The sequence below is a fragment of the Amblyomma americanum genome, chromosome 2, assembly GCF_052857255.1.
Source record: "Amblyomma americanum isolate KBUSLIRL-KWMA chromosome 2, ASM5285725v1, whole genome shotgun sequence".
NCBI classification, from domain to species: Eukaryota; Metazoa; Arthropoda; class Arachnida; order Ixodida; family Ixodidae; genus Amblyomma; species Amblyomma americanum.
The window spans coordinates 111,486,564-111,509,728 of record NC_135498.1 but is presented as its reverse complement, the minus strand read 5'-3'; the positions used below and the strand labels follow the sequence as shown (position 1 = coordinate 111,509,728).

The following is a 23,165-nucleotide window of genomic DNA, read 5'->3' as shown; positions in this document are numbered from 1 at the left end:
ACAAGCACGTGTAGTAGAGACAATACAAGCAGCAATGAAGTAAGTGTGCTTCCCATAGGTATGCACAAAGGGGGAAGGGGGGGGGGGGGGGGGGGTCAGTGACTCCCCTAATAGGTATGGGAAAGCGGGGTGTGCATATTTTGTCCCATATTGTACACTGTTGTCCAGAAGGCACGAACAGGTGCTTCCATGGACTTTGGATCTCTCCATGAAAAAAAAGCTGAATTTCTAAGCTGCATAGGTGTGTTCTGCTATGAAGTCAAGTATGACCTCACAGTTCAAAAACAGCATGGAGGTTTACTCAGGTTTTCTTGATCTCTCTACAATATAGAGAGTAGTCTGTGCTTTTATGTTCAGCTAAACAACTGGAGGGCACTTCGTGACTGCGGCAGATGTGTTACAACAGAATCTCAATGATACAAATGAAGGGGTCACGAAAAACTTTGTAGGATCCCAAGTTACGTATCATCCAAAATGAACAAAATCCGCATGCAGAAGCATGGGAAATGCATTCACACAGACCTGTTTACGGCTGACTGGATTTATTTATGGCCGCGCAGCCACAGCTCGCTACTCGTGGTCCATACAGCACGACTGGTGACCTTGACGTCAGTGATGTGTGGGCATTGCTCAGTACTTCATGGTGCATTTACGGGTTTCATGCTTGTGTCATCCGTAGTAGCGTGGGAGGGTGTTTGGGACGTCTGAAATTCTGCACATTGTACAGTTTCGGTCAGAGAATTTTGCAAGTTCATATCATTCCGAAATTTGTACAGCCTTAATTATATCATCGAGATTCTATTGTATTTCTCAATTTCTGCACTTTTCCAAGTGCTGTGGTGATCTAGTTTTGGTATAATGTTGAACAAAGATTAAGGAATTTCATTTCTAATCTTTTAAATGAGTATATACACCTAATTTTGGTGACATGTTTTCTTCTCTAGAATGATGCGGGAGACAATAATACGCTTGAATCACCATGTGGTACTCACCTACGACCGCTAAATAATTTATAATCGAATTTTTTTTTGTCATGCTGTTTCATTTTCGGTTTGAACAGCCTAAGGATGGCTCTCATGTCAGAGTGCTTTTTTGTGTCACGTAAGGCATGGAAAAACATCCATATATAAACCGAACCCAAAACAGCATGAGAAAGAAATGCGATTATAAATTATTTAGCGGTTGTACGGGAATACCAGGTGGTAATCTATGTATAATAATGCCTTACGCGTCATTACAAATGTAGCGAACCATGACGGCCGCACCTGATGCCGCATAGGCAGATCACTGACGAAGCGCCGATGAAGACGAGGCACCGATAAAAGACCAAGTGTCGCCGCGCTGCACGAGATCTCTTGGTTTGGACTGGCGATCTTCTGCGCTGCCCGCCGTGTTGCTCGCCGTTTTGTGTCGCCCGCCAAGAACTCTTTCCCCTGATCTATTTGTACACAGACCCCCTTTCACAAACAAGAAAAAGCGCGCCAGCAAGTTAGGAGTCTGTACTCCTTTAAGTATGCCTCCGATGTCAGAATACTTCTTGCTGGTGCTAACATTGTTGGATCGTGATACAGTTGTAATGTTCCAGAACTAGGACAGTAATCAACATAAAAGCGAAGAAGATAAGAAGTTTAATCCACTTGGTTGGAAAAAATGTCGTGCTGTAAGTGAATGTTATCAGTCCGACAGGTAACTGCTTGCTGCCTCATTTCATTTCTGTAGAGTCATGTAAGTGAATGTGCTTTTCATGCTGCTTGTACTCTGTTGTGAAATAACTAGGTACTCTCCTCAAATTGCAGTGCCAGTGCAAGCAGTCACCAGAAGCAACACCAGCAGGGCCGCGGCCGCGGTCACCACACAAGGGGAAGACGAGGTCGCTTTCCACGTGGTCGCTTTCACTCCAGGGGCCGAGGTGGTGGCTCATGGAACCAGGGACAAGGGCTTAGCGCTGGGGAAAACTTGCTCTGTTTCAAGCGAGCTTTGCGCTGTACTGCAGGAAACGACAAGATATCCGTGCTGTCTGACAGCTGTGCTCTCAGTGTCTCTGACTATTTTGACGCTACGAGTGAGCACGGTGGTGGGGAAGACTACGGTGTGCTCTGCGACGAACCAGACGTTGAATGCAGCAGTCATACGACCAATAATGACTATGACTTGTACTATGATGAACCAGACGTGGAAGAAGAACTGGGCATTGGTTTGAAGGCTGAAGACATTGAAGACCTGACAGATACCGTCTTGTCCACTGGCAATGATGGGGCTGCTGCAGGTATTGGGAACTCCCAGTCAGTCGTGGCTCTTCCAACTACATTGTCATCGATTGGCATGATCAGTGTTTTCTGGGACATTGAGAACTGTGCAGTGCCTAGTGGGGTTGCAGCATACAAGATTGTGCAGAAGGTGCGGCAGCAGTTCTACTCAGGTCATCGGGAGGCGGACTTCATCGTCGCCTGTGACATCATCCGCATGAAACCAGTAGTTGTAGGTGAGCTTAGTGAGGCACAGGTGACAGTGATCCACGTTCCGGGAGACCAGAAGAATGCGGCTGATGAGAAACTGCGGTCCGTTCTGCGGCGCTTCTCTGACGACCACAAATTGACCAACTCCCGCATCGTGCTCATCTCCGGCGATGTTGACTTTGCAAGAGAGATTCACGAGATCCGGTACAGGGACCTCATACACGTTGTGCTTATCCACAATGACCAGGCCAAAAGGGCACTTACCGATGCGGCCAATGAAAGTATCCGCTACTCGGAGTTTGTCAGTGACCTCAGGAAAGCTGCACCAACAGTGGGCACCGAGTCCAAAAATCTAAAAAAAACTGCTAAGGCAGCTGAAGAGACCACTCGTTCCATGGAAAAAAAGTTGGCGGTTACAAAATTGCCAGCAGGCTGTCAGAAGGTCAACACACAAGTACTCCATGGCACAGCTGTTGCGAAAAAGAACGCTGCTTCTGCCGGTGCTGCAGGTTGTCTCAATGAAGCAAACAAAAATAACCAGTTGACAAATTCAGAAAAGGGAAAACTGTCTGAAGTGGGTTCGCAGGTCCGCGCAAAGGTTGGGTTGCTGGCTACGCAGCATAAAGAAAACGAGCTGTACTGGAGAAGCCTCCTGTCCAAAACGAGCATTCCTCAAGACTTTGTTCTTGAAGTTGACTCTGCTGGCAGCATTGTATACCTGGTCTACCCAAGCACCAACAAGGCTAAGAAAGCGGTTGCAGTTCTGAACAAGCTGGCTGCTAGTGGGAGTGACATGCCCATTTGCTTAGGTATACTCTCCGAAAAGGTGGCGGCAGAGGAAACGGCAGTGCCCGGGCCAGGTGCAACCAGTTTTGTGAAGAAAGTAACAGCTGCAATAGATGCCCATCAGGCCAAGGTCGAAGCCATTAAGAAGCAGGCTGCTTGCCTCAAAGGCAATGACCAGAAGTCAAAGGAAGAGCGCTTGGCCCTGCAGAAACTTGTAGAAGCCTATGAAGCCCAGTTGAGGGAGTTCAACAGCACCGTTTATAAGCTTCCATCATCTCCGCAAGAAGCAGAGAGCATTACGGTGACTGAAGTGGCAAGGCTACGCAGGTCTTCGGCTGTTTATGGCATGAAGTCCAAGTTACTCGATGGCCTGAACAAGCGGCAGATTGTCTTCCTGGTGACGTCTCCGGGATCTGGAGCAAGCCTTGAAGTGCCGTCGTACCTGCAAGACCTCGGCTGCAGGGTGCTCAGCATTCAACCCAACGACTTCACCGCTGAACAGTGCGCAAAGTGCGCTGGAAGCATAAATGCTCTGGGGCCATCGGAATGCTGGACCGTTTCGGGAGAGCGTCCGAGCCCAAAGTCCAAAGTTGTTTTCACCACTGCACGCCACTTCGTTCAGGAGTTCTTGCGCTGCGGAACAGCATTAGCGGGCTTCCAGGCCATAGTCATCGACGGGCTGCAAGAGGACAGTGCTTACCAGCGTGTCACCTTGGCCGTGCTGCGCAAGCACTTTGTGTCTCAGGTTCGTCTAGTACTGTGCAGCACAGAGTCTGATGTATGCGTGTCCATCCAGGAGTCCTTCTGCCTCGGGGCCCAGGATATAGTAAGGTGTTTCCTTAATTTTCCTGTGGACGTCATCTGGAAAGAGCAGCCTACAAACACGGTTGCTGCATGTGTAGCTGTTGCACTTGAGTTCTGCCAGAAAGAAAGCTTTGGCGGAGACGTCCTCGTATTTTTGCCTTCTCTGAGAGATGCGTTCATGGCAGATGCTATGCTAGAGCATAGAAAGCATGTGGGGCAACTCCGGGACGGTGTTCGCCATGAGGTATTGTACCCTGGAAAGGCTATGGCATCCAAGGTGGGTGCACTGCCAAGCGGTTGTTGGAGGGTGCTCTTCGCTGTGGAGTGCCCTGACGCGAGTGCCAGCATGCTGCAAGTGCGTTGCGTTGTCGACAGCGGCCTTGTGCAGACAATCGTTTCGCGAAATAGCATCTTGGTTATGCAGCTCGCATGCATCTCTGAAGCTGAAGCCGAACAACGGAAATTCTTGGCTGGAATTCGCCGGCAGGGAACGTGCTACCGACTGTACAGTCGAGACTCTTTCGCCCTTGCTCTCTCAGTGGAAGAAAAAAACTCCCGATTTATGGAGGACATTGTGTTTCGTGTTTCAGCTCGGCAGACTAGCACTACTACTTCATTTCTGGAAAAGGTACCCAAGGAATTGTTGAAAAACGCCAACAAGGCACTTGTCGAGATTGGGGCACTGGACATGAATGGACGGCTGACTGACTTGGGTGCAAAGCTATGCAGTACTGGCCTGGAGCCCAGGTTAGGCAAGTTGATAGTGGGGTCACTTGGCAGAGCTTCATCACTTCACGCTATCCTGCTCTCAATTTTAGCTCTCGAAGACTTGCGCGCTGCGTACAGACTGCTGAACATGGATGGCACTGAGCGAACTGTCCCATTGTCCGAGGGAGATGGCGGCTTTTTGAGAATCATAGAAATGTATAAGAACTGGCTTGCTGTGCCAAAGAAAATGAAGAGCATATGGTGCGAGGTAAATGGCATCAATGAGGCTTTCATTAATTGCCTGCATAGAAGCGCGCAAATGATTCAGTCAGAATTTGACATCTTCAAGGGCAAAAACTTGTGTGCGAGTTTGGCCGCCGAAGAGAAGAATGCTACAGTTACAATGGGTCAAGTTCTCGCTGAGTCTTTTCCAGAAGGCCTACTTCAGTCCTCTGAACGGGGCTATTGTCACCCTACTCTCGGAAGCAGGCTGCAGGTATCGCCGCTGTCCTTATTTGACCAGAGGACAAGCCATGTCAAAAATGTTGTCTGCTGCCTGTTCTGTAAGCCAAGGGATGCAAAAAAGCTGCAAATCCTCAACTTCTCATCACTCACTCGTCAGGGTGAAATTTCCCTAGGTGATCCTGCCACACCACTGCAACTGGGCAAACCAGCAAACCAGAATTTTCAGGAACGATTTGGCCCTATTGGAAATTTAATCTGGAACTACCAGTTTGCCCCTGCAAATGCATTGAAGCTGATTGAAGAAAAGCTGCGGAATTTGAAGGACAGCATGAAGGGGTCACTTGCGTTAGACTCAGAAAGACAATGCATTGTGATCACAGGCCACAAGCAGTACTGCACTGAGGCTCGTCGATACCTTCAGAGCATCGTCACAGATCAGGTGGCGAGACTTGCCAAGAAGGACAGGGAAGTGCTTCTTACACCGCATGACTCGGCTTACAGCACCCAGCCCGTGCTTGCCGTCATCGGCATCGGAGGTCAAGTGGATGAGTTGCTGTCACCGACAAACTTCCGCACTATCGTTGTAGGTGACGTGAAGATCCCACTTCCTGAATTCCGGAAGAGGGTGAATGAGCTTGGAGACATTGTTCAGTATTGGTTCCTCAAGAAGGACAGTGCCTTCCAGATCACCTACAAAACTGCGAAGGAAGCCAGTGCTGCTTACAGTGCTCTGTCCAAGCAGGACGACGAACTGAGAGTTTCTGTGAAAGGACAGGCTCTGGAATACCATGAAGAGCAGAGGAACCAAAGGCCAGCATTTCATGCGCAGGTCTCCCTGCCACGTAGGCGCTGCACGGGCATCGCGTTTGCCGAACTTCCCGACCAGGCATCTTTTGACCGGATTGCGGGATTGCTGCCACTCTGTCTGAAGCTCGACGGTGCTGTGGTGACCTGCGATCGCAACAAAAAGATGCCATGCCAGCTATACATAAGTGGTCTACCACCTACAATCAGTCGGGTCTCCGTTGAAAAAGCTTTGCAAGCATCACTAACCCCAAAGCTGAAGAGCGTTCGACTCATCCATGAACCGGCATTTGAGACATCTCAGAAACAGCTTCAAGCATTGGAAGTTGCCATAGAAAAAGCCTTCGAAAGAGAACCAGGTGTTGGCAGGTCAAAGGTAAGCCTCAGGATTCCCAAGCCCGGAGACTACATGTTCAAGGGCTGGATGTCCTTCGAAGATGCCGTCATGGCTCAGAGTGCCTGCGCTCTTCTCAAGGACACACTGGTTCCCAGCAATGGTGACAGTGCCACACTGCCACTCACCATTCAGTCTCTTGTGGAAGGAGTCTTTTTCTTTCCCTGCACCTTCTTTGCTGCTGTGCAGAAGAGGGTTGAAGCGGAGCTAAGCCGTCAAGAAGGGGTGCGCCCTGAGGATAACCTCAAGTGTGATGCGTTCCCATGCGGAGAGGTGGTTCGCATGAGTTTACGAGCCAACAACCTGAATGACTTTCATAAGGTTGTGCAGCTTTTTAATGGCCTGCTCACCTTTGAGGCTGCACAGGTTGAGAGTTCGTTGAGCACGGAGTTGGTGGCAAGCGTTGTAAAGGCTGCCGTGCCCGGCGGGAGCGTCTACGTGTACCGCAAGCCCGGCAACACCCGACTTGTTGGTGAGAAGGAAGTTGTCAACACTGCCAGCGAAATGCTGAAGAAGTGCAGCAGAGCGCAGGTGAGTATTTAAAGCCAAGATGTGTTGCCTGTGTGAAAACTAAACACCCTGGAGGCTATCTTTTTAAATTGCGTGGTAGGGTTGATATGGCATCCATGCAAGTCCCAAGTTTCAGAGCTGCGTAACGAACTGCACAGCATGGCCTGTTTGCAATTGCCAGGCCCAAGGTCTAAGCTTTACACAAGGTCTAGGGCTTGTTACTGCGGATAATTCTAAAAACAAGTTCAGCCTGCATGCGGAACCACCTTGCTATCCTTCGTGCTCATCTTAGACCTTGCAGTCCTTTGGCTGCTATACTGCTTTATATAGGCTACTTGCAGGGAAATAATTAATTTTGCTCTTATCTGCTTTGCTGCCACATGTACCAGCATCAGTGTGGGAAAGGAGCACAGAAAAATGTTGCACTATGTGATGAGGTTAGGTTTGGAAGCAAAGAACATAGTGGGTGTCTCAGCCTAAAGTAACCAAGATTTCTGAAAATATGGAGTGCGCTAGCTGAGAGAAACCAGCTGAGTGCTTCTGAGACTTGCATGGCCTAGTCCACAGTATTTTTTTTCTCTGGAACCTTCATTAACTAGCAAAGACTAATTAGCTAAGTTTTAGATGAATGGTGTCAGGAATAAAGTGTGTCAATACAGAAGTTGTGCATCACCTTGAAAAACAGCTGGCTGTAATGTTTGTACCAAGGCACCATTCACATAGCATTTTTTTACCAGCCTTAAAAGAAAGCCCACCAAATACTTTTAGCTGGGGCATCCAGTATGCATTTTTCTTACCATCGCAGAGTTGCCTGTTTATGTCTGGATATATTGTTGTGTCAAAGTGGTGCAAGTTTCTTGTGTTAGAAAACAGAGCGCAAAACAAAGGACCAGAAAGAAGTAGACAACACAGCAGAGCTAGACAGTGTATCAACTTGCCCACGTCTGCTTCCTGTCTCACATTAGTTCAAGAATGCTGTCATATGACTCGCAGGTGTGTTGCGAATGATGCCCTAGGTATTTTCCTGAAGCCTTTCTTAGGGTGGTCTTTCTTGAAAAAAAATTCTTACAGGAAGTGCAAATATCTGCAAAACGTGCACATATGCATGAGTGCTGGATGTGTCAGTGGTCACTGAGGCTTGTATGCTTACAATATGGCTTCAAACTTTACTGGGTAGATAAGGGAAACTGCGAGAGACGGAACCTCTGAGGAGTCAAGTCTTGCCTGTTGCTCGTATCCATTGCTGGTACCCGTAGCTGGTACCTCTTTCATACCAGGCCCTTACTTTGTGGTTTCAGTTTTGCACAGCTGACATTCAAGAAGGCAGTTCTCACATCCAGTATATGTCACTGTTTTTAAATGAAAAGCAGTTCTGCACTGCCTGATGAAATCAGCAACCGTGCTGCCACAAGGCACCTGGACATCACGTTATTTTCACATACTTTCCTTTTCTTATTCCATGTTGGCAAAAGCAATCCTGGAGTTCGAGTTGTGGTTGCACGGAGTAAGGGCAAATGCAGCATTCAGCAAAAAGGGTGTATTGTGGCACAAGAGGATGCACTTATAACTAAAAAACAAACAAACAGATAAATTCAATAGAGAGATAAAGCAGGTCTGTTCAGAATTTGATATTCTTGCCAGAGTAAACAGAGTGCCATTTCCTTTTGCTGCTTTTTGCAGGCAAAGTACAGCAGGAAGACCTTGACACTCGTTGGTGGAGGAATCAGCATGCTGAGGTCCTTTGTTGCTAGGTTTGGAAGCAGTGTCACAGACTTCATCAGAGAGAGTAAGCTGGACATGGCAAAGTTCCAAGATGGCTTCAAGTCAGTCGAAGTAGTCGGCACAGATGCGGCTGTTGCACAAGTGAGTGGTACCGGATATCATGAATCAGAAGGATGAACAGTCTATAATAGGATTCAACTTAAGCGGCAGTTGATAACAGCAGGCCATTGCCCATGGCATCCTGTATTACTTCGCTGACTAACCAAAGTAGAAAACAAAATCAGTATTTTGATGTATCAGATGACTTAGATACATCAAAATCCTTCAGTTTATAATTTCATCTGATGGTTAGCTTGTCTAGATAAAAGAGAAGCTGTAACAGCAGGCTAACTTTTTTCATGGAGGAATTCAGTGTGGCAGTCACTGCAGACATAAGTCGGATTGATTATAGCGCAGGTGGCCATTATAGTCTCATTTAACTGCCCGAATGGCTAAATTACACTTTGGGACACTATCGTCATGCTCTCCTAGCTACGTTCTTTGTGTACTTTTAATTGCATGGGCATAATTGATGGCTGTGTGTTTGCATGCCAAAGCAACAGCTGTGAGGCTGTGAGGTATGCTGCAGTTGGGGCTTTAGATAAATTTCCATTACACGAGGCAAAACTTGCAAAAATAATAAACAAAACCTGCTTAAGTGTTTTGCTCATGTCTAACGTGCCTGTGCATCACTATCTCAGTGCATGGATCTCTTTAATTTTCTTTTATCAAAATGTAACTGCTGTGGCCTGGATATTGAGCCCAAGACCTCTCGTTCAGCAGTCAAGTGGCATGAGCTGTCTAGCAGTTCATCATAACTAGTGGTTGGGGTTTTCAGTTTGATCCGAACAAAACAAAACAGTAAAAGTACGCCAAATTCAGTTTTAGAAATTCTTGGCATGCAAGGTTTAGTTAGCAGGCTTTTAGTTATACTCAGTCAAAATTGCAAATAAACGAAGTAGGGAAGCCAGGGGTGTGATGCGGCTTGGTATTGTTAGATAAGCAGTGCAGATGTGCGATTCGAGATGTTGCTCTGCTAGCTCACACGGTTCTGCAGACCACGAAGCACCACCTCCTTGCCGCCTGCTAGCAAAGTACTGTTTGTTCAGTATCATCACCCGCTTAGAGCAGCTAGTTGGTTATGCAGGTTTGTCAGCTGTGTGTAAGACACTGACACAAAACCGTGGATGGGTGTGGCGAAAAGGTATATTCTGGCTACTTCGACGATCCGAGTGGCAGTTCCATCACTGCCATAAACACGAAGACCACATGATGCCTGCCCTCTCCCTTAACCCTGTGCAATAACCCAAAGCTAACATGTCAGTCTATAGAGGTAAACTTCAACTTGAATTCTTGTCTCTCAGCTGTCTCACTTACCTTGTGTTACTTTTTTAATCACAATAGCAATTCGTTCTGTAAGCACAGCTCCAAATATACTGCCACTTGCAGGTTATTTACTGGCAACTGCTGCTCATGCTGACAAGAATGCTGAGATTGAAACCGAGTGGCTTTCTACCACGAAGGATTGCAACATTAAATTTCCGAAAAAAGTCAGGAATTCATTCCTCAAAAATAATATTTGAAAAAAAAACGAGATGAAATAAACACCGATATAAACTGTGCTAAATTATTGAAAAATGAAAACCGAAAAGTCCAGCCTCTAGTTATATCTTTACAAACCCAACTAAAACTTAGTAGTAGTTCACATTGTATAAGCTAAAATTTCGTTCTAATTATCTACACATTCTGAAACATTTCATGGTGCAGTGTAGCTTGGCTGTGTCAACCTTGATCATATGTACCTGCACTGTTTTTGAGGTTCAAACTTTCTGTTTCCTCCCCCTGTGGAGCAGTGGCATAGAGAAATTTGTACGCACTGAAGTAAATGAGCAAATAAATGATGTTCTAATGCCCCAGGCTGAGGAGCTGGTGCGCCAGCTAGGTGTACGCCATGTGCAAGCTGAGCTGGCGACCGATACCGAAGACCGCTGCCCAGTCTGTCTCGAGCCCCCTGGCAAGGGTGAGGACCCGGTGGAAGGACACCGCCTGGAGCTGTGTGGCCACTGGCACTGCAAGTTGTGCCTGCTGCTGGTGCTGAGGAGCAGCCCCCTGCCCCTGGCCTGCTTCGAGGAGGTGCGTTGTGCCTCTGGTGCGAGGGTGTGGCCAGTCGTTCTTCTTTCCACGTAATTTTTATAATGGTAGCTGTTCAACAAAAAGGGGCACCCTTTAATTATCACAACATATCCTTTTAAGGCGTTTTGTGCGCAATTGTGTATATAGTGAACTTCCAGCTGTTTCTGCACATGTGCTGCACGCAGCAGATATTTGCTTCGGGTAATTTTAGCATCCTTCATGTTGCAAACAAGATGTTTTTTTTTTTATGCTGCATAGGAAAGGTTTTTTTTTTATGCTGCATAGGAAACGCAGTAAATATTTCTTCAAAGAGTGACCGAGGTAGCAGGCTGTCTGCCATATCTATGCAGATAGACTTTGGCAGCAGTAATACCATCAGTTTTTTTTTTTCTTTCACCATTACAAGCTTAATGTACATTTTTGATACAGAAATTAATTCAGTGATCCTTCAAGTGATTGCTCGACAGTTCCTGGCATTTTATGTTGCTAGTTCCATCAGTTATGTGTACAAAATTTTGCACATCTCTGAAATAAATTAACCGCTAGTATGTTTTGCACTGCGAAGCTAAGAAATTACCTTTCTTGAGGTCTGAATATACTGTTTTGGCGGAGAAATTTTTGTTTTTGACGGAAACAGAAAATGGCACCTGAAAGGGATATGTTAGCCTGGTTATCTAACTAGCAAGATACTCCGGATGAGTATGAGAAAGATGGCGTGTAGCACACGCATACAAAACTTGCACCCCTACATATACATACACGTGCATTAGTTTCTCGTCATCATGGGGTTTCCACCGTACTGAAAAGCATCACTGTCACACTCGGCATTGCACACAGTAGCAGAAAGCCCTATATGTTTTGTCAGCTGAGGGTAATTTCAGCAGAGGAAGGAGCACTCACTCAAATGTGCCACCTGCATTCATGCAATTCAGATACTGACATTCATTATAGTACTCGGTGCCTGGAAGGAGCTCATGAAGTGTGCCACAGAATGTCTTTTGAGACTGAACTGCATCCCAGGTGTAGACTGTTGCCTGTTTACACGGTCACTCGTCCGTAAACAGATGCCCGCGCTGTGCCTTGCCGCAGGACTGTGCCAGCTTCTGGGCCATAGCGGACATTGTCCACGTGACGGGTAATAACTCGGGGCTGCTGAGCGACCTCGCCCGCAGGTCATTTGAATGCTGTGCCACTATGGACATGGGTGGCCGATGGTGGCCGTGTCCGACCCCTGAGTGCCACTTTGCTCTGGACACCAGCAGGGATGCCGAGGAACAGGGCGTGTGCATCCTGGGGAACGTAAATGTTTGCCCCGGATGCACGAATGCAGTGTGCTTCCGGTGAGTGGTGCATCTGATGCGCGACCGAATAGGAATCATGGCTCTATTCTTTCATGTTGTTGTATATGCGATCTCAGTTTTGTAAATTATGGCCAGCGTGGTTTAACCCTCCCAGTGTCATTGATGTACCAGTGCGTTTCTACATTTCCCACCAGCCCCTGCATTCAGCACCATGCTGGAACGCAAAGCTGGCATGCTTGGGGTGGTGCCGCCATCTGTCTTATCTTCTAGAAGTTTATATTACCATCTCGTGCTAGTTTTGGCTGTTGAAGGTTGCGGAGCAACTGCATGAGGGGGCGTGATCACTCGGCGCTAGCTCCGTGCACGCATCTTCCGAAGGGAGTAAGGTCTTCTCAGAGCGCAGACAACCCAGCACTTGCAATTCTCTATTCAAGCATTCTCCAGCATGGGTCTGCCGCATGTTGTCACTTTGTAGAAGGTATTTTTCTTTATTCGCTTATCTTGTATGTTACATAACATCAAGTTTGGAAAGCGCGTGCCCCTGCCTTGCCACGGCCTCGCTCGCCGCTATCAGCGGCAAGCGAGGTTGTTGTATCTTGCTTCCATCTCTCTGTTTTGTCTCCCATGAGTTTACAGTCTTGCTTTGTCTGGGCCAATGAAAGTGCCCCCTCATTGTGTGCAATTGCTCTGCAGTCCGATTGCGTAAGATTGTCTGCAGTCATGCGATTACGCGTGAATGCAGACTGGGGCGGCAGTTCTTCCGATTCAGAATTCTGGTGGTAAAAGAAGAGCACTCATGTTACATGCACAAAGTGTGACAAAGATTTTTGCCTGGACCCATGTCCCAAGCTCTACCGCACTGTCCAGAAGTATTGAAAACAGTGATCTTTTTGTTTGCAGTATTCTTCATTTAATTACCATTTTTATTAGCAACCCCTGGCACGCATTAAAATCGCATTTGTTGTTATACAGGGTGTTTCAGATTATTCAATACAGATCTTTCTTTGAAAAGCCGTGAAGATACGTCTGTGTGGTTAGAGCTGGTTGGTAATACAGAATGGCAGAGATTATTACCTAGTAGTGTGCAACAAAAAGACAATTAACTGCAGTTGACTGATCAGCTTTTTAATTTTTGGTTTTAGGACACAAGATTATATTGAGATATTGAAGGCCTTCGATACTGAAGGGTAACACAGTTTATAAAATTTCTCGATCAACATCATGCTTCTAGTTATTGAGCATAAAAAATACGTGTTTGGCAGCTCATTAAGTCGGCTTTTCCGCTTTATGTGCTAATAAAATGGCATTGTTGCACGTGATGTCATCACAGCAATCACATCAATATCGTCTATGTCCTTAAAGACATAAACTGCATCTACATTTGATTCAAGAAACGCACATTTTATCAGTATGTAACATGGAAAAGCCAACTTGGAGAGGTCCCAAAAACGCTTTTTGCATCTCAAAGCATGGTGCCAAATCTGAAATTCAAAAAATCGATTTTGCCTTCAATTTTGACTTCCTTCAATCTTTCAATATAACTTTGTGCCCTCAAAACAAAAAAATATGGAAAAGTTAGTCAATTAATTTTGGTCAATTATTAGTCTTTTCACTGCACTCTATTACGTAAATAATGTCTGCCTTTGCGTAAAATGAAACTATGGAGACTGCATTCAAGTATCTTTCACGCCTTTCAAAAAAAAGATCTGTAACAAGTAATTTGAAACGCCTCGTATATGTTGTCTTCTGTGATGTATATAAATGAAAATAAATGCCGCTGTTGGTTTGCTGATATTCCACACACACACAAAAAAAAAGAACGGCAAGGGGGGGCGTCAAAAATGGATAGGTCAAAAACTGACGGGTACCCCTCATTTGATCTTTTGTTCAACTAAAACAGTATTAAACTGTGGAAGTTGTGGCTGCTGGCCTTTATGATCAGCATGTAGTTGACCAGTCCTTTAGCTGCTGTGTAGCTATCCTGATAGGCCATCTCATGGGAATGAAAAATCGGGAACCATTGCCACAGCTTGTGAAACTTTTGGTATGTCTCGGGAACCTTTGTTCTTGTCTCTGTTTCCATTGAACAGTGCCTCCAACATGCTCATGCAGGTGCTGTTCTTTGTACCACTATGGGATGTCATGCACTGCCTACAGAGCTTCCATGTCACCGGATGGCATCCCCGACAAGGTACATGCTGTGGGGTTGAAATAGGGGGTGCTGATTGTTCAAACTGCCGACCCCAGACCGTGATCACGCATGCTAACGTGTGCTCGCCGACCACGGCGGGCCTTGCTCTGTGGGGACAAAGGAATAGTACGACACTGGCTCACACCAAAAGGCATTTATTGCCACAACAACAATAACGCCGGCTAGCAAGAAAACACGCTAAGGAATCGAGGTTGTCCAACTCACCGGCAAGGTTACAAGCAAATGTTCGCCCTCTCTTGGGCTGGGAGAAGTTCTGAGGCCGGACGGGACGAGCACGCAGGAAATGCTCCTGCTAGGCCTCGCCCCACTGGTAGAGAGCGGAGCACCGCACCGAAACGTCCATACGAGATTAGTTACCAAGGCTGAGAAGGATTTTCCTGCGCCCGCAACAGTTATGTGCCTCTGGCGCTAGTATCGCTGCAATGCAGGTACCCTTCCTTGTTAGTTAAGGTAACAGAGAGAAAAGGCAACACCGCGGGCAAACTAACCCAAGGGGCCGGAGTGGGGCGAGTCTCCTGAATGCGTGTGATGTATAGGCAGAGCTCAATGATAAAGTCACTTTCTCTTTGCCTGCACTAGGTTGAACATTAAGCATGAGAACCACGGAAACTACTGGCATATATTCTAGTGTGCTCACTGTGAAACTGTCGGCTTCAGGGATGGCCGAATATTCGATAATTTTGAACATTCGGTCGAATAGTAAAGTATTCAATATTAGATTCACTCCGAATGTTTGATATTCAAAATCTCAATGTATTTGTCTCCAGCAAATAGCATTTCTCGAACACTTGTTTCATGTAGTTTCAGTTTAGTGTACCTTTCCCAATATGGCACCGTAGAGTGTGTGAAGCCAAAGCCTCGATCGACTCCATGGACATTTCCTAGGTGTAAGCGCTGTGGGCCTGCATATTTGCCGGAGTCTGTGTATGTAGGCGCGTGGCAGGAGACGCGAGCAGGCACGAGCATGGCACCCAGATCTGCACCTGCCAGATGTCTGCGCCTTGGCTATGCGTGAAATTCACTAATCAACCGCGACAGCGTGAGCGGAAAGGAGAGCTTGCGCGAGCCACATGATGATGAGTGCCTCTTTTGGACACCTGACGTGGGGTGGCGTTGGGCACACGGTGCATATGCCCAGCAGGTATTCATGGAGTCATTGCTTTAAAGCAACAGCTGTGCAATGACGCAATTAAGAGCTGCAGTTGCAGGCCCCACAGGTAAGTCTCACACCCCACAAATACGTCAGCACAGCATTGACTCCGCCAGTTTCCGATGGAAATTTTCACAGAAAGTCAACACAGGTTCGGTAAGTTCGACAAAAGTTTCAATGCACTCTCTCTTTTCTTCTTTTGCGCGAAAGCGCTACTTCACTAGACAAGCTGAAAAACCCGAGGTATGTGTGAAGCCTCAACCTTTAATCTTTGACACAGCGCCAGCAGTGGAGGCCTTGCGCAGCTGTTTTATCAATGCTTTGGCAGTGGACACTGTGCTCTATTGTGCTGCAGTCGTGGCTGGCCGTGGACCCTGGCAAGCGGATGGTGTGCCCGGTGTGCAAGACTCGCCTAGAGCGTAGCAGTTCTGGCAAGAGCAAGGTGGGCGCTTGCTGGGCTTGCCGGTGCCTCTTCTGCTGGCACTGCCACCAGTGCTTCGAGGACGACGCGGCAGCCGCCAGGAGCCATCGAACGCATAAGTGCCAACAGGTTGCACCACAAGGTTACCTGCAGTAATGGTCGCGTCCACCATGCCTGTCTCCGCCATACCACGGTGCGAGAACTAATGCAGTAGCTTGCATTCCTCAAGAGAAAGGCGTTTCTTTCTAAAAGCAGAAATGCAGCGGCTCTAGAGGCCCTCACACACACAGGTGGTTCTTGACTGGTCAGGGCCTTAGCGTTGGCCAATCAGGAAAACCAAGACAGTAGTTGGGTAGTGGCCTGTTACAAATTGATGCTATGAACGAGACATACAAAGAGCTGTACTTGAGTTTCTTGGTACTTTTTTGTCATGTTTTTCGCTACTATGTGTTATAGTGCCATTTTCCCTTGGTCCGAATTTGCGTTTGCTCTATAAAGGAGCCTTCATTTATGACCAACTCAACCCACCTCGATAAATGACTGAGTCTAAAACACAAAGGGCCCATCATGCAGTTTTCACCGTGCAATCCAAGCAGTAGCTGCAATGTATTCCTTTGTTAAGATGCATATCGCCCACGGTCACCAGGTTGCATCCACAAGTGTCAGCAGCATTCCACACATATTGCACTGTATAACTTCACACAGTCCACCTTTCCTGAAAGACATCCCCAAGGGAGGTCTGTTTACTTGTATACTTCTACTCATTTAATGAGACCGCATTATCAGAAGAGCAGCTTACTTGCAGATGTGTGAAGGCTGCAGTAATGCGAAGATGATAAAAACTTATTTTGCACCCCATGCAACTAAAATGCATCCACTTTGCTACAGAGTATGGGAAACATAACAAACTGAGGCGTAAGAAGTATACATTTTGGCGAATGCCTTCACCTGGCATTCATAAGGCACTAATCAAGACCCTCAGTTGCTCTAGGCCTGCAGTCTTGATCGAGAAAATTGGTTTTGCTCCAAAGCCACTGAACTGATTTTGATGAACCATGTATTAATATTCACAGGAGAAAGTTAGTGACTGTTGGAAGCAGACTTTAGCCCTCGGTTTTCTTACAACACTTGCAGGGTTTCAGAGTCTTGACATTTAATTTCTGCAATCCTGTTACAAACAGGAAACTAAGATTTCCATACTGTGCACCTTTAACATTTAAAGCGACAATACTGACGTTTGAAAGTCCTTTTCTGGTAGATCGCATTGTTATTTCACAAATTGCACGTTTTAGTAAGTCAGATAATTACAATTTCACATGTAATCTGATTTTAGACATTAATTTGTGTTCACTTCAAGCACTTTAACAGTTTTTCACAAATTCACAGAATTTTGATGCCTGTTTTCATTTAGGACTATAAAGCTGCAGATGTAAAATTTCAAAATTCTGTGACTTTGGCTATCTTCCACAAGCAGTGTGGACTTTAAACCGAATTTCTGCTTATTTTTTAGATGCAACCTCTTTCATAAAAACTGGTGCTATCGTGGACAGAAGTGCCCAGGACGTGGCTCCGATGGCCGGAGCAAGTCAGACTGCATCGCTGCGCCATCTAGCGATGTTTCGCCTGGTTCGAGAAAAAGCTTGCGCCCTAGCTTGGGTGCAAGCCTGTACTTGCTGGCTCGTTCGCGCGAGTTGCTTTTCGCCCACAAATCTTCCGCGAGATGCCACCATGAAGGCATCGGATGAAAGCGTGTGCAGCAGTGGAGACAAGGCATTAGTCATGGCTTTCGCCGAGCGGTATCCTCTTAATCGAGTGTGCATTGAGTGGCAACTTTGTTTTCATTTTTTCTGACTGCGTCTCTTTTTGCAGTCTTTTCCCAGACAGTCGAACATAGACTATGTGGAAAGGGAAATTGGTGCAACTCACCCTGGGAAGCGTTATCTGCATTTGATAGCGCATCACATACGCCCACGAAATGTGCTCGGCGAAAGACACTGGCAGTGAATCCTGTGTTTCATGAGCGAGACACACTGCATTTCATAATGGCACCACCTATTCCGATCGAAGAGAGGCAGTTAATTGTGCGCTATTTTATTGAAGGTGGCCCTCAAAGAGAAATCGCTCGACTGATTGGCCATTCGAAGTGAGCAGTGACGCGCATTGTTAAGGCATGAGCATGGTCAACTTGTCGACGCTCCCCGTTTCGGACGTCGGAGGACAACAGACAAGGAAACAGATCGTCTCATAGTAGCTGCCGCAGTCGCTGACCCATTCATCGGTGCCAGAAACATTAAGGAAGAGCTATCTTTGAACATCTCCTGCAAGACCGTCTCGAGAAGGCTGCAGGAGAGCGGATTAAGCAACTGTGTCGCTGTACAGAAACCTGTCCTCAGTGAAGCACAGCGACAGGCAAGGCTTGACTTTGCTTGTGCACAAGAGCAGTGGAGTGCTACCGACTGGTCTCGGGTCATTTTTACCAATGAGTCTACGTTTTTGACACGGTGGGATCAGAAGAGACGTTTTTGGCATCCAATGAACTGCAGGTAGGTATGATTTATAGTTCTTTACTAGCAACACCAGTAAAAGAAATATTTTGCCTTCCATGGCGTGAGACTGTTGCTTTCTGAAGTTTTCTGAGCTATTTTAGTTTTTTCAACAAGCTTTATTCTGTTCATTCACTGCAGAAACTAATCTTAAATTTAATGGTATAAAAAACTGGAATCAACTTTTACTGCATAATGTTGCTTCTGGGCACAGGAAAGAACAAAAAAGCAAATGATCAGGATTACGCCTTCGCATACAAAATGTACAGATATATCAAGCGTGCAATAGAAAAAATTCTGACATAACCTCGGTCAAACATTTTCCATCGTGCAGGTACTTGCCGAGTACACGCAAAGTGTCCCCACCAGTGGGCGCTGCGCTGTCGCTGTTTGGGGGACAATCAGCAAGGAGGGAGTTGGTCCGCTTGTAAGGTTTAGTGGTCACTTCAAAGCGGACGTCTACTGCGACATCATAAAAACCACACTTGTGCCATACGTCCTTGACGATCCGTTTTCAGACGGATGCTATCTGCTGCAGCAAGATAGCAGCCCTGTGCTCAAAGCCCGAAAAGTCACCGCAACCCTTCAGGATCATGGCGTACCACTGCTGAAGTGGCCACCCAATGGCACCAATATGAACCCCATTGAAAACATCTGGGGCACCCTGAAACAGAACTTGGCATCACAAAACCTCGGTGGCACGACAGAAGACTGTTTGTAGGGAGCAGTCAACCAAAAGTGGGAGAAACTACGCGAGCATCCTGAATGTGTAGTCCGACTTTACGAGTCAGTGCCTCGTAGAATGCAGCAAGCTATTGCCCTGGAGGGAAAGTTTCCAAGTTACTAGACCAGAGCCACTGTGCTATTTATAGCCTTGCTGAGCACACCAACCTGTTTTGTTATTAAAGGCGAATAAATAGTTTTCTCGTGCATGACTATTGTCTGAGGTTTCAGAGACATGAGTTGCAGACTTTTTCTTGGCAGTATCTAATCGTGACTGTAATATATGGTTAGCAAGGAAAGCACGTCATATCTTTACAAATGTTACGAGATCGGCTTCCGAACGCACTACGTTTGTGAATTGCAGACAGTGCCTAAAACGAGACAAAAAAGCATTTAATGGGTACGGAATAATTTTTCCCCGCACCCAGTTTTGCCCACTTGGTGACAAGCGCTGAAAAGAAAGAGCACACCTCACTACAGAATAACAGACGCCATTGAAGTTGTAGTACAGCTTTTGTGAGCAAAGGGAACACAAGCGTCAGCAGCGGCTCTGTGCGTTTCCAGTAAGCGCATAGAAACGGGGAATCAAAAATAAAGATAGTTCGTGACGAATCAGTCCTAAAGCCGCTTTCACCTTTCCTATACGGCCGCCTATTTTGCTACCCGGGCCCAAAAAGAGTGAAATGAATGAGCATGTGGTGACCACATGCAACCGCTAACAATAACGCTGCCAATAACGCCACATGTGCCTTGGGTTCAAAACTGGATTGCAAGCAAGTCACACTATTAGCCAATGCCCACATAGTGGCATCTCGCGGGAGGTTCCTGGGCGAAAAGCAACTCGAACGAACGAGAGACCAACCAATGGAACGAGAGAATCTAACCAATGGCCACCTCTCACCATGTCTACGCAGATGCGGGGGACGGAGGAGGGAGCGAGCATGAAAAAGTCGCCGGGAAGGGCTCGCCAACTTTGACGCGTAATTGTGGGTTGCCTGCTGCGTGTAGAAGAGTATTATTTGGCTCTGGTTTTCATGGCAACACAGTGCAGTGATTAATTGAGTTAATGTGCTCTCCTCGGAAGGCGTTTCAGAGCCCCTTTAAGCAGTTCGGTTTTTCAGACTTTTAAAGGGGTATTCTGGATAACCTTTCTTTTGACAGAGCATCAGAACCACAGTTTACGGAAGTCCTAATGTGTTGCAGAGGTCCTTTAAGGCACTTGTGTCACTTTTGAGACGTTCAGTAACTGGCCGTGTACCCTAGCCATCAATGTAAACGTTGAACAGCTGCCAGCATAACGTTTTTTGTTTTAATGAACAAAAAACGAGAGATAACTACTCCCGAGCATTATCTGTTAAAAGCAGGAAGAGTGCCTGAACATTACTACTAATGCGGTATGAGTGTACTCTTATATGACAGAGCTAATTCAATCGCAAAACAGTAACGAGGTTACTGTTGCAGGTAAAAAAGGCGTGGCAAGCAAGAAAATCAGCCAGCTTTCACTGAACGGTGCATGTGTGACGAAAACGAGGAAAAAAATTAGAGTAGCAAAGTGAATGCCTTTGCAAGGATGAAGAATAACTTTTGATCACTGATTCTTTGGAATCAAAGGCATCCATCAGTGAAAATATGCGCCAGTGCAAGCGGATTTTGAGAAGACTCTCAACAGGAGTCGGTTGGCTCGCGTTGCTTAGGGTTGGTCCCATTGTTTCCAGGGAGGAAATCTGCCACAGTCCACTTGGGCCCATCAGTCGCAGTCATACATTTATCACAACGCTTGTCTTCATTAGTGCCTAGAGCTTCCTTGTAACTGTAGCCAAGTTGTGTCTCCTTTGTTTGATGTGGTGCGCGAGCTAGGCCTGGAGCAATTTTTGACCCAGGGCTTCTCCTGCTATCCAGTGTGGGAATTTAGTTCAGTAGGTACTTGGTGTATCTGCCACATACATGTGTGGATCCTGAATTAATGTGCAGGATGTCAGTCTCCGGCTGCCCAATGTGGGGATGTAGTTCAGTGTGTTGGCGCACCTCCCTGCCGCATGCACATGCAGATCCTGAATTAATGTGCAGGATGTCGGTGTGCGTGTTGCAGCAGTGCCAAATAACAAAAGGAAGGGGGGCACTGTGCAGCTGCAGTGCGACAGCTGGAATAGCACAATGCCGTATCAACATAAAAGGCACACTTGTGTTTACGTTACCCTGTCGATACACCAACTGTATCCAGTGCAGTGGGGGCCGTGGGCTTGTAAGGTACCAGGGGCTCGGCAAAAGTGCCTGCTGAACACGCCATTCCAGTACACCCCCCTCCTTTTTTGTTTTCTGCCTGGCAATTTTTTTATTTTTTTTTCGTCTATTGTGTCGCTTACTGCCTCATGTTCCTTGAAGCTGCAGACCGTGCGTGACACAGTGTAATGCTCTGTAGCTACATTTATGATTTGGCAATAAAATGTTTGCCAACACTGTGCCTGTTGTTGTTCCATCAACCCCTTGTATTGACCATGAGATTGAGCAATTGCCATCTGAATTGGACAACAAATGCACAGCTGGAACACGGACACAGTAAGAAGAATGACTTGTTATCCATCTTCTTTTGCTATGCAAACTAGTGCGTATCTCTCTTGTGTCTTTTGCTATCCACCAATGTGTGCACACGTGCGTCTGGCATGCATTCCTGGCTACTGCAGTTTGCTGCACGGTTTCATTGCATGCATATTTTCATCTCTGCCTTGTGCAAAAGAAATATCAACCAGCCTTCACATTTTCATCTATGCTATAATAAAGGCAGTGACTGTCCCATACTGAGTATATATCATGTGGCCTCAACGCAACCTCTGTCAACCTTCAGTACTAAAGGCTTTTTACTGCATGATGTTTCAAGTGTGTTGACAGCAGTGTCAGGTGCTGCATTAAAGCACCCTAACAGATCACTGCTAGACGTAACTGGATGCAGGCATCCAGAGATTGCACATACAGTCAAGTCCCGATAATTCGAAATCCCAGATAATTTGAAGAATTTCTCCAATCCAGTAATTTCTAATGCAAATTTGACCGGATAATTTGAAGTGGCAACCTGTGCCAGCCCCATGATTCGAAGATCTGGAGTGCTACACAGGAATCTCTAATCCCGATTTCTCTGCAACCCGGTAAAGCGGCAGCCCCTTAAAGCGGCACCGCAGAACGATGCAGATGCTTGATATGAGAAGCGCCTTAGCCCCAATACTCCCAGCACAAGAACTAGACTATGGTATGGCTTGCGGACCGCTAAAACGCACACCTGTCAGTCATTCTATGTGACAGGAGACTCGGCAAATGCTTAATGTTTTAGATTTAGGTGAAAAAACTCGCACCAATTAAGACAAGTCTCAATACAAGTGTAAATGTCTTCTTTTAAAGAGAAAAGTTTTTTCTTTAAATATCATGCTCCAAAGTGTAAGAAATTGCCTTAATATAGGCATTTTTTTGGAAACTACTGTTCAGGAACCGTTTCTTGCGGAAAATTTTTGTGAGCAAGTCATTCAGGTATTGAGATGCCCTGTCGTGCCTCAAACAATAAACCGTGAATGATGCTATTTTGGTTCAATATAGATACGCTTAACAGGAGAAAAATTTCGAGTTCCACATTTTTTGAAGCGGATTTGGAGTTAAAAATTTGAGACAGAAGTATTTTACAGTGTTTTCTGAAACCTTGTTATAGCATTGTTTGCATTAAAGTTGAATACTGCCCTTGCAGTGTTCTTTAATTGCAAATAGCTCAATTTCTGCGAAAGCGGCCATATTGAGGGCCAGAAAACACTACGAGGGTAACGGCGCGTGACAAGACAAAGAGACAAATGGCCAGACCTTTTAATTAGCTTCACATATAAAAAAATTAGGAAAGTACTTTTGTTATTGGCGAGAATGAAATTTTTAAATGATAGTCGCATCGATTTGGCACAAACATCTGCAATCGTTGGGTAAAACAGAGCTTTTATTTCTGGTCTTACTCAAAGCATTAGTA

The 23,165-nt window shown here is 46.2% G+C and overlaps 1 protein-coding gene across 4 annotated transcripts in view; it reads left to right on the top strand.

The window, feature by feature from the left end:
- Positions 1 to 23,165, top strand: part of LOC144121754 (uncharacterized) — a 65,568-nt gene that overhangs the window by 41,520 nt on the left and 883 nt on the right. For 2 of the 4 annotated variants that reach the window (XM_077655120.1, XM_077655123.1), the window contains exons 3-8: positions 1,797 to 6,948; positions 8,608 to 8,790; positions 10,606 to 10,821; positions 11,911 to 12,161; positions 14,235 to 14,313; positions 15,840 to 17,701. In XM_077655120.1, coding sequence (XP_077511246.1) covers positions 1,797 to 6,948; positions 8,608 to 8,790; positions 10,606 to 10,821; positions 11,911 to 12,161; positions 14,235 to 14,313; positions 15,840 to 16,061 — 6,103 coding nt within the window. In that variant the 3' untranslated portion in view covers positions 16,062 to 17,701. Of the gene's footprint in view, positions 1 to 1,796; positions 6,949 to 8,607; positions 8,791 to 10,605; positions 10,822 to 11,910; positions 12,162 to 14,234; positions 14,314 to 15,839; positions 21,631 to 23,165 lie in introns of those variants that run through there. The other 2 variants (XM_077655124.1, XM_077655122.1) reach the window with 2 other exon arrangements.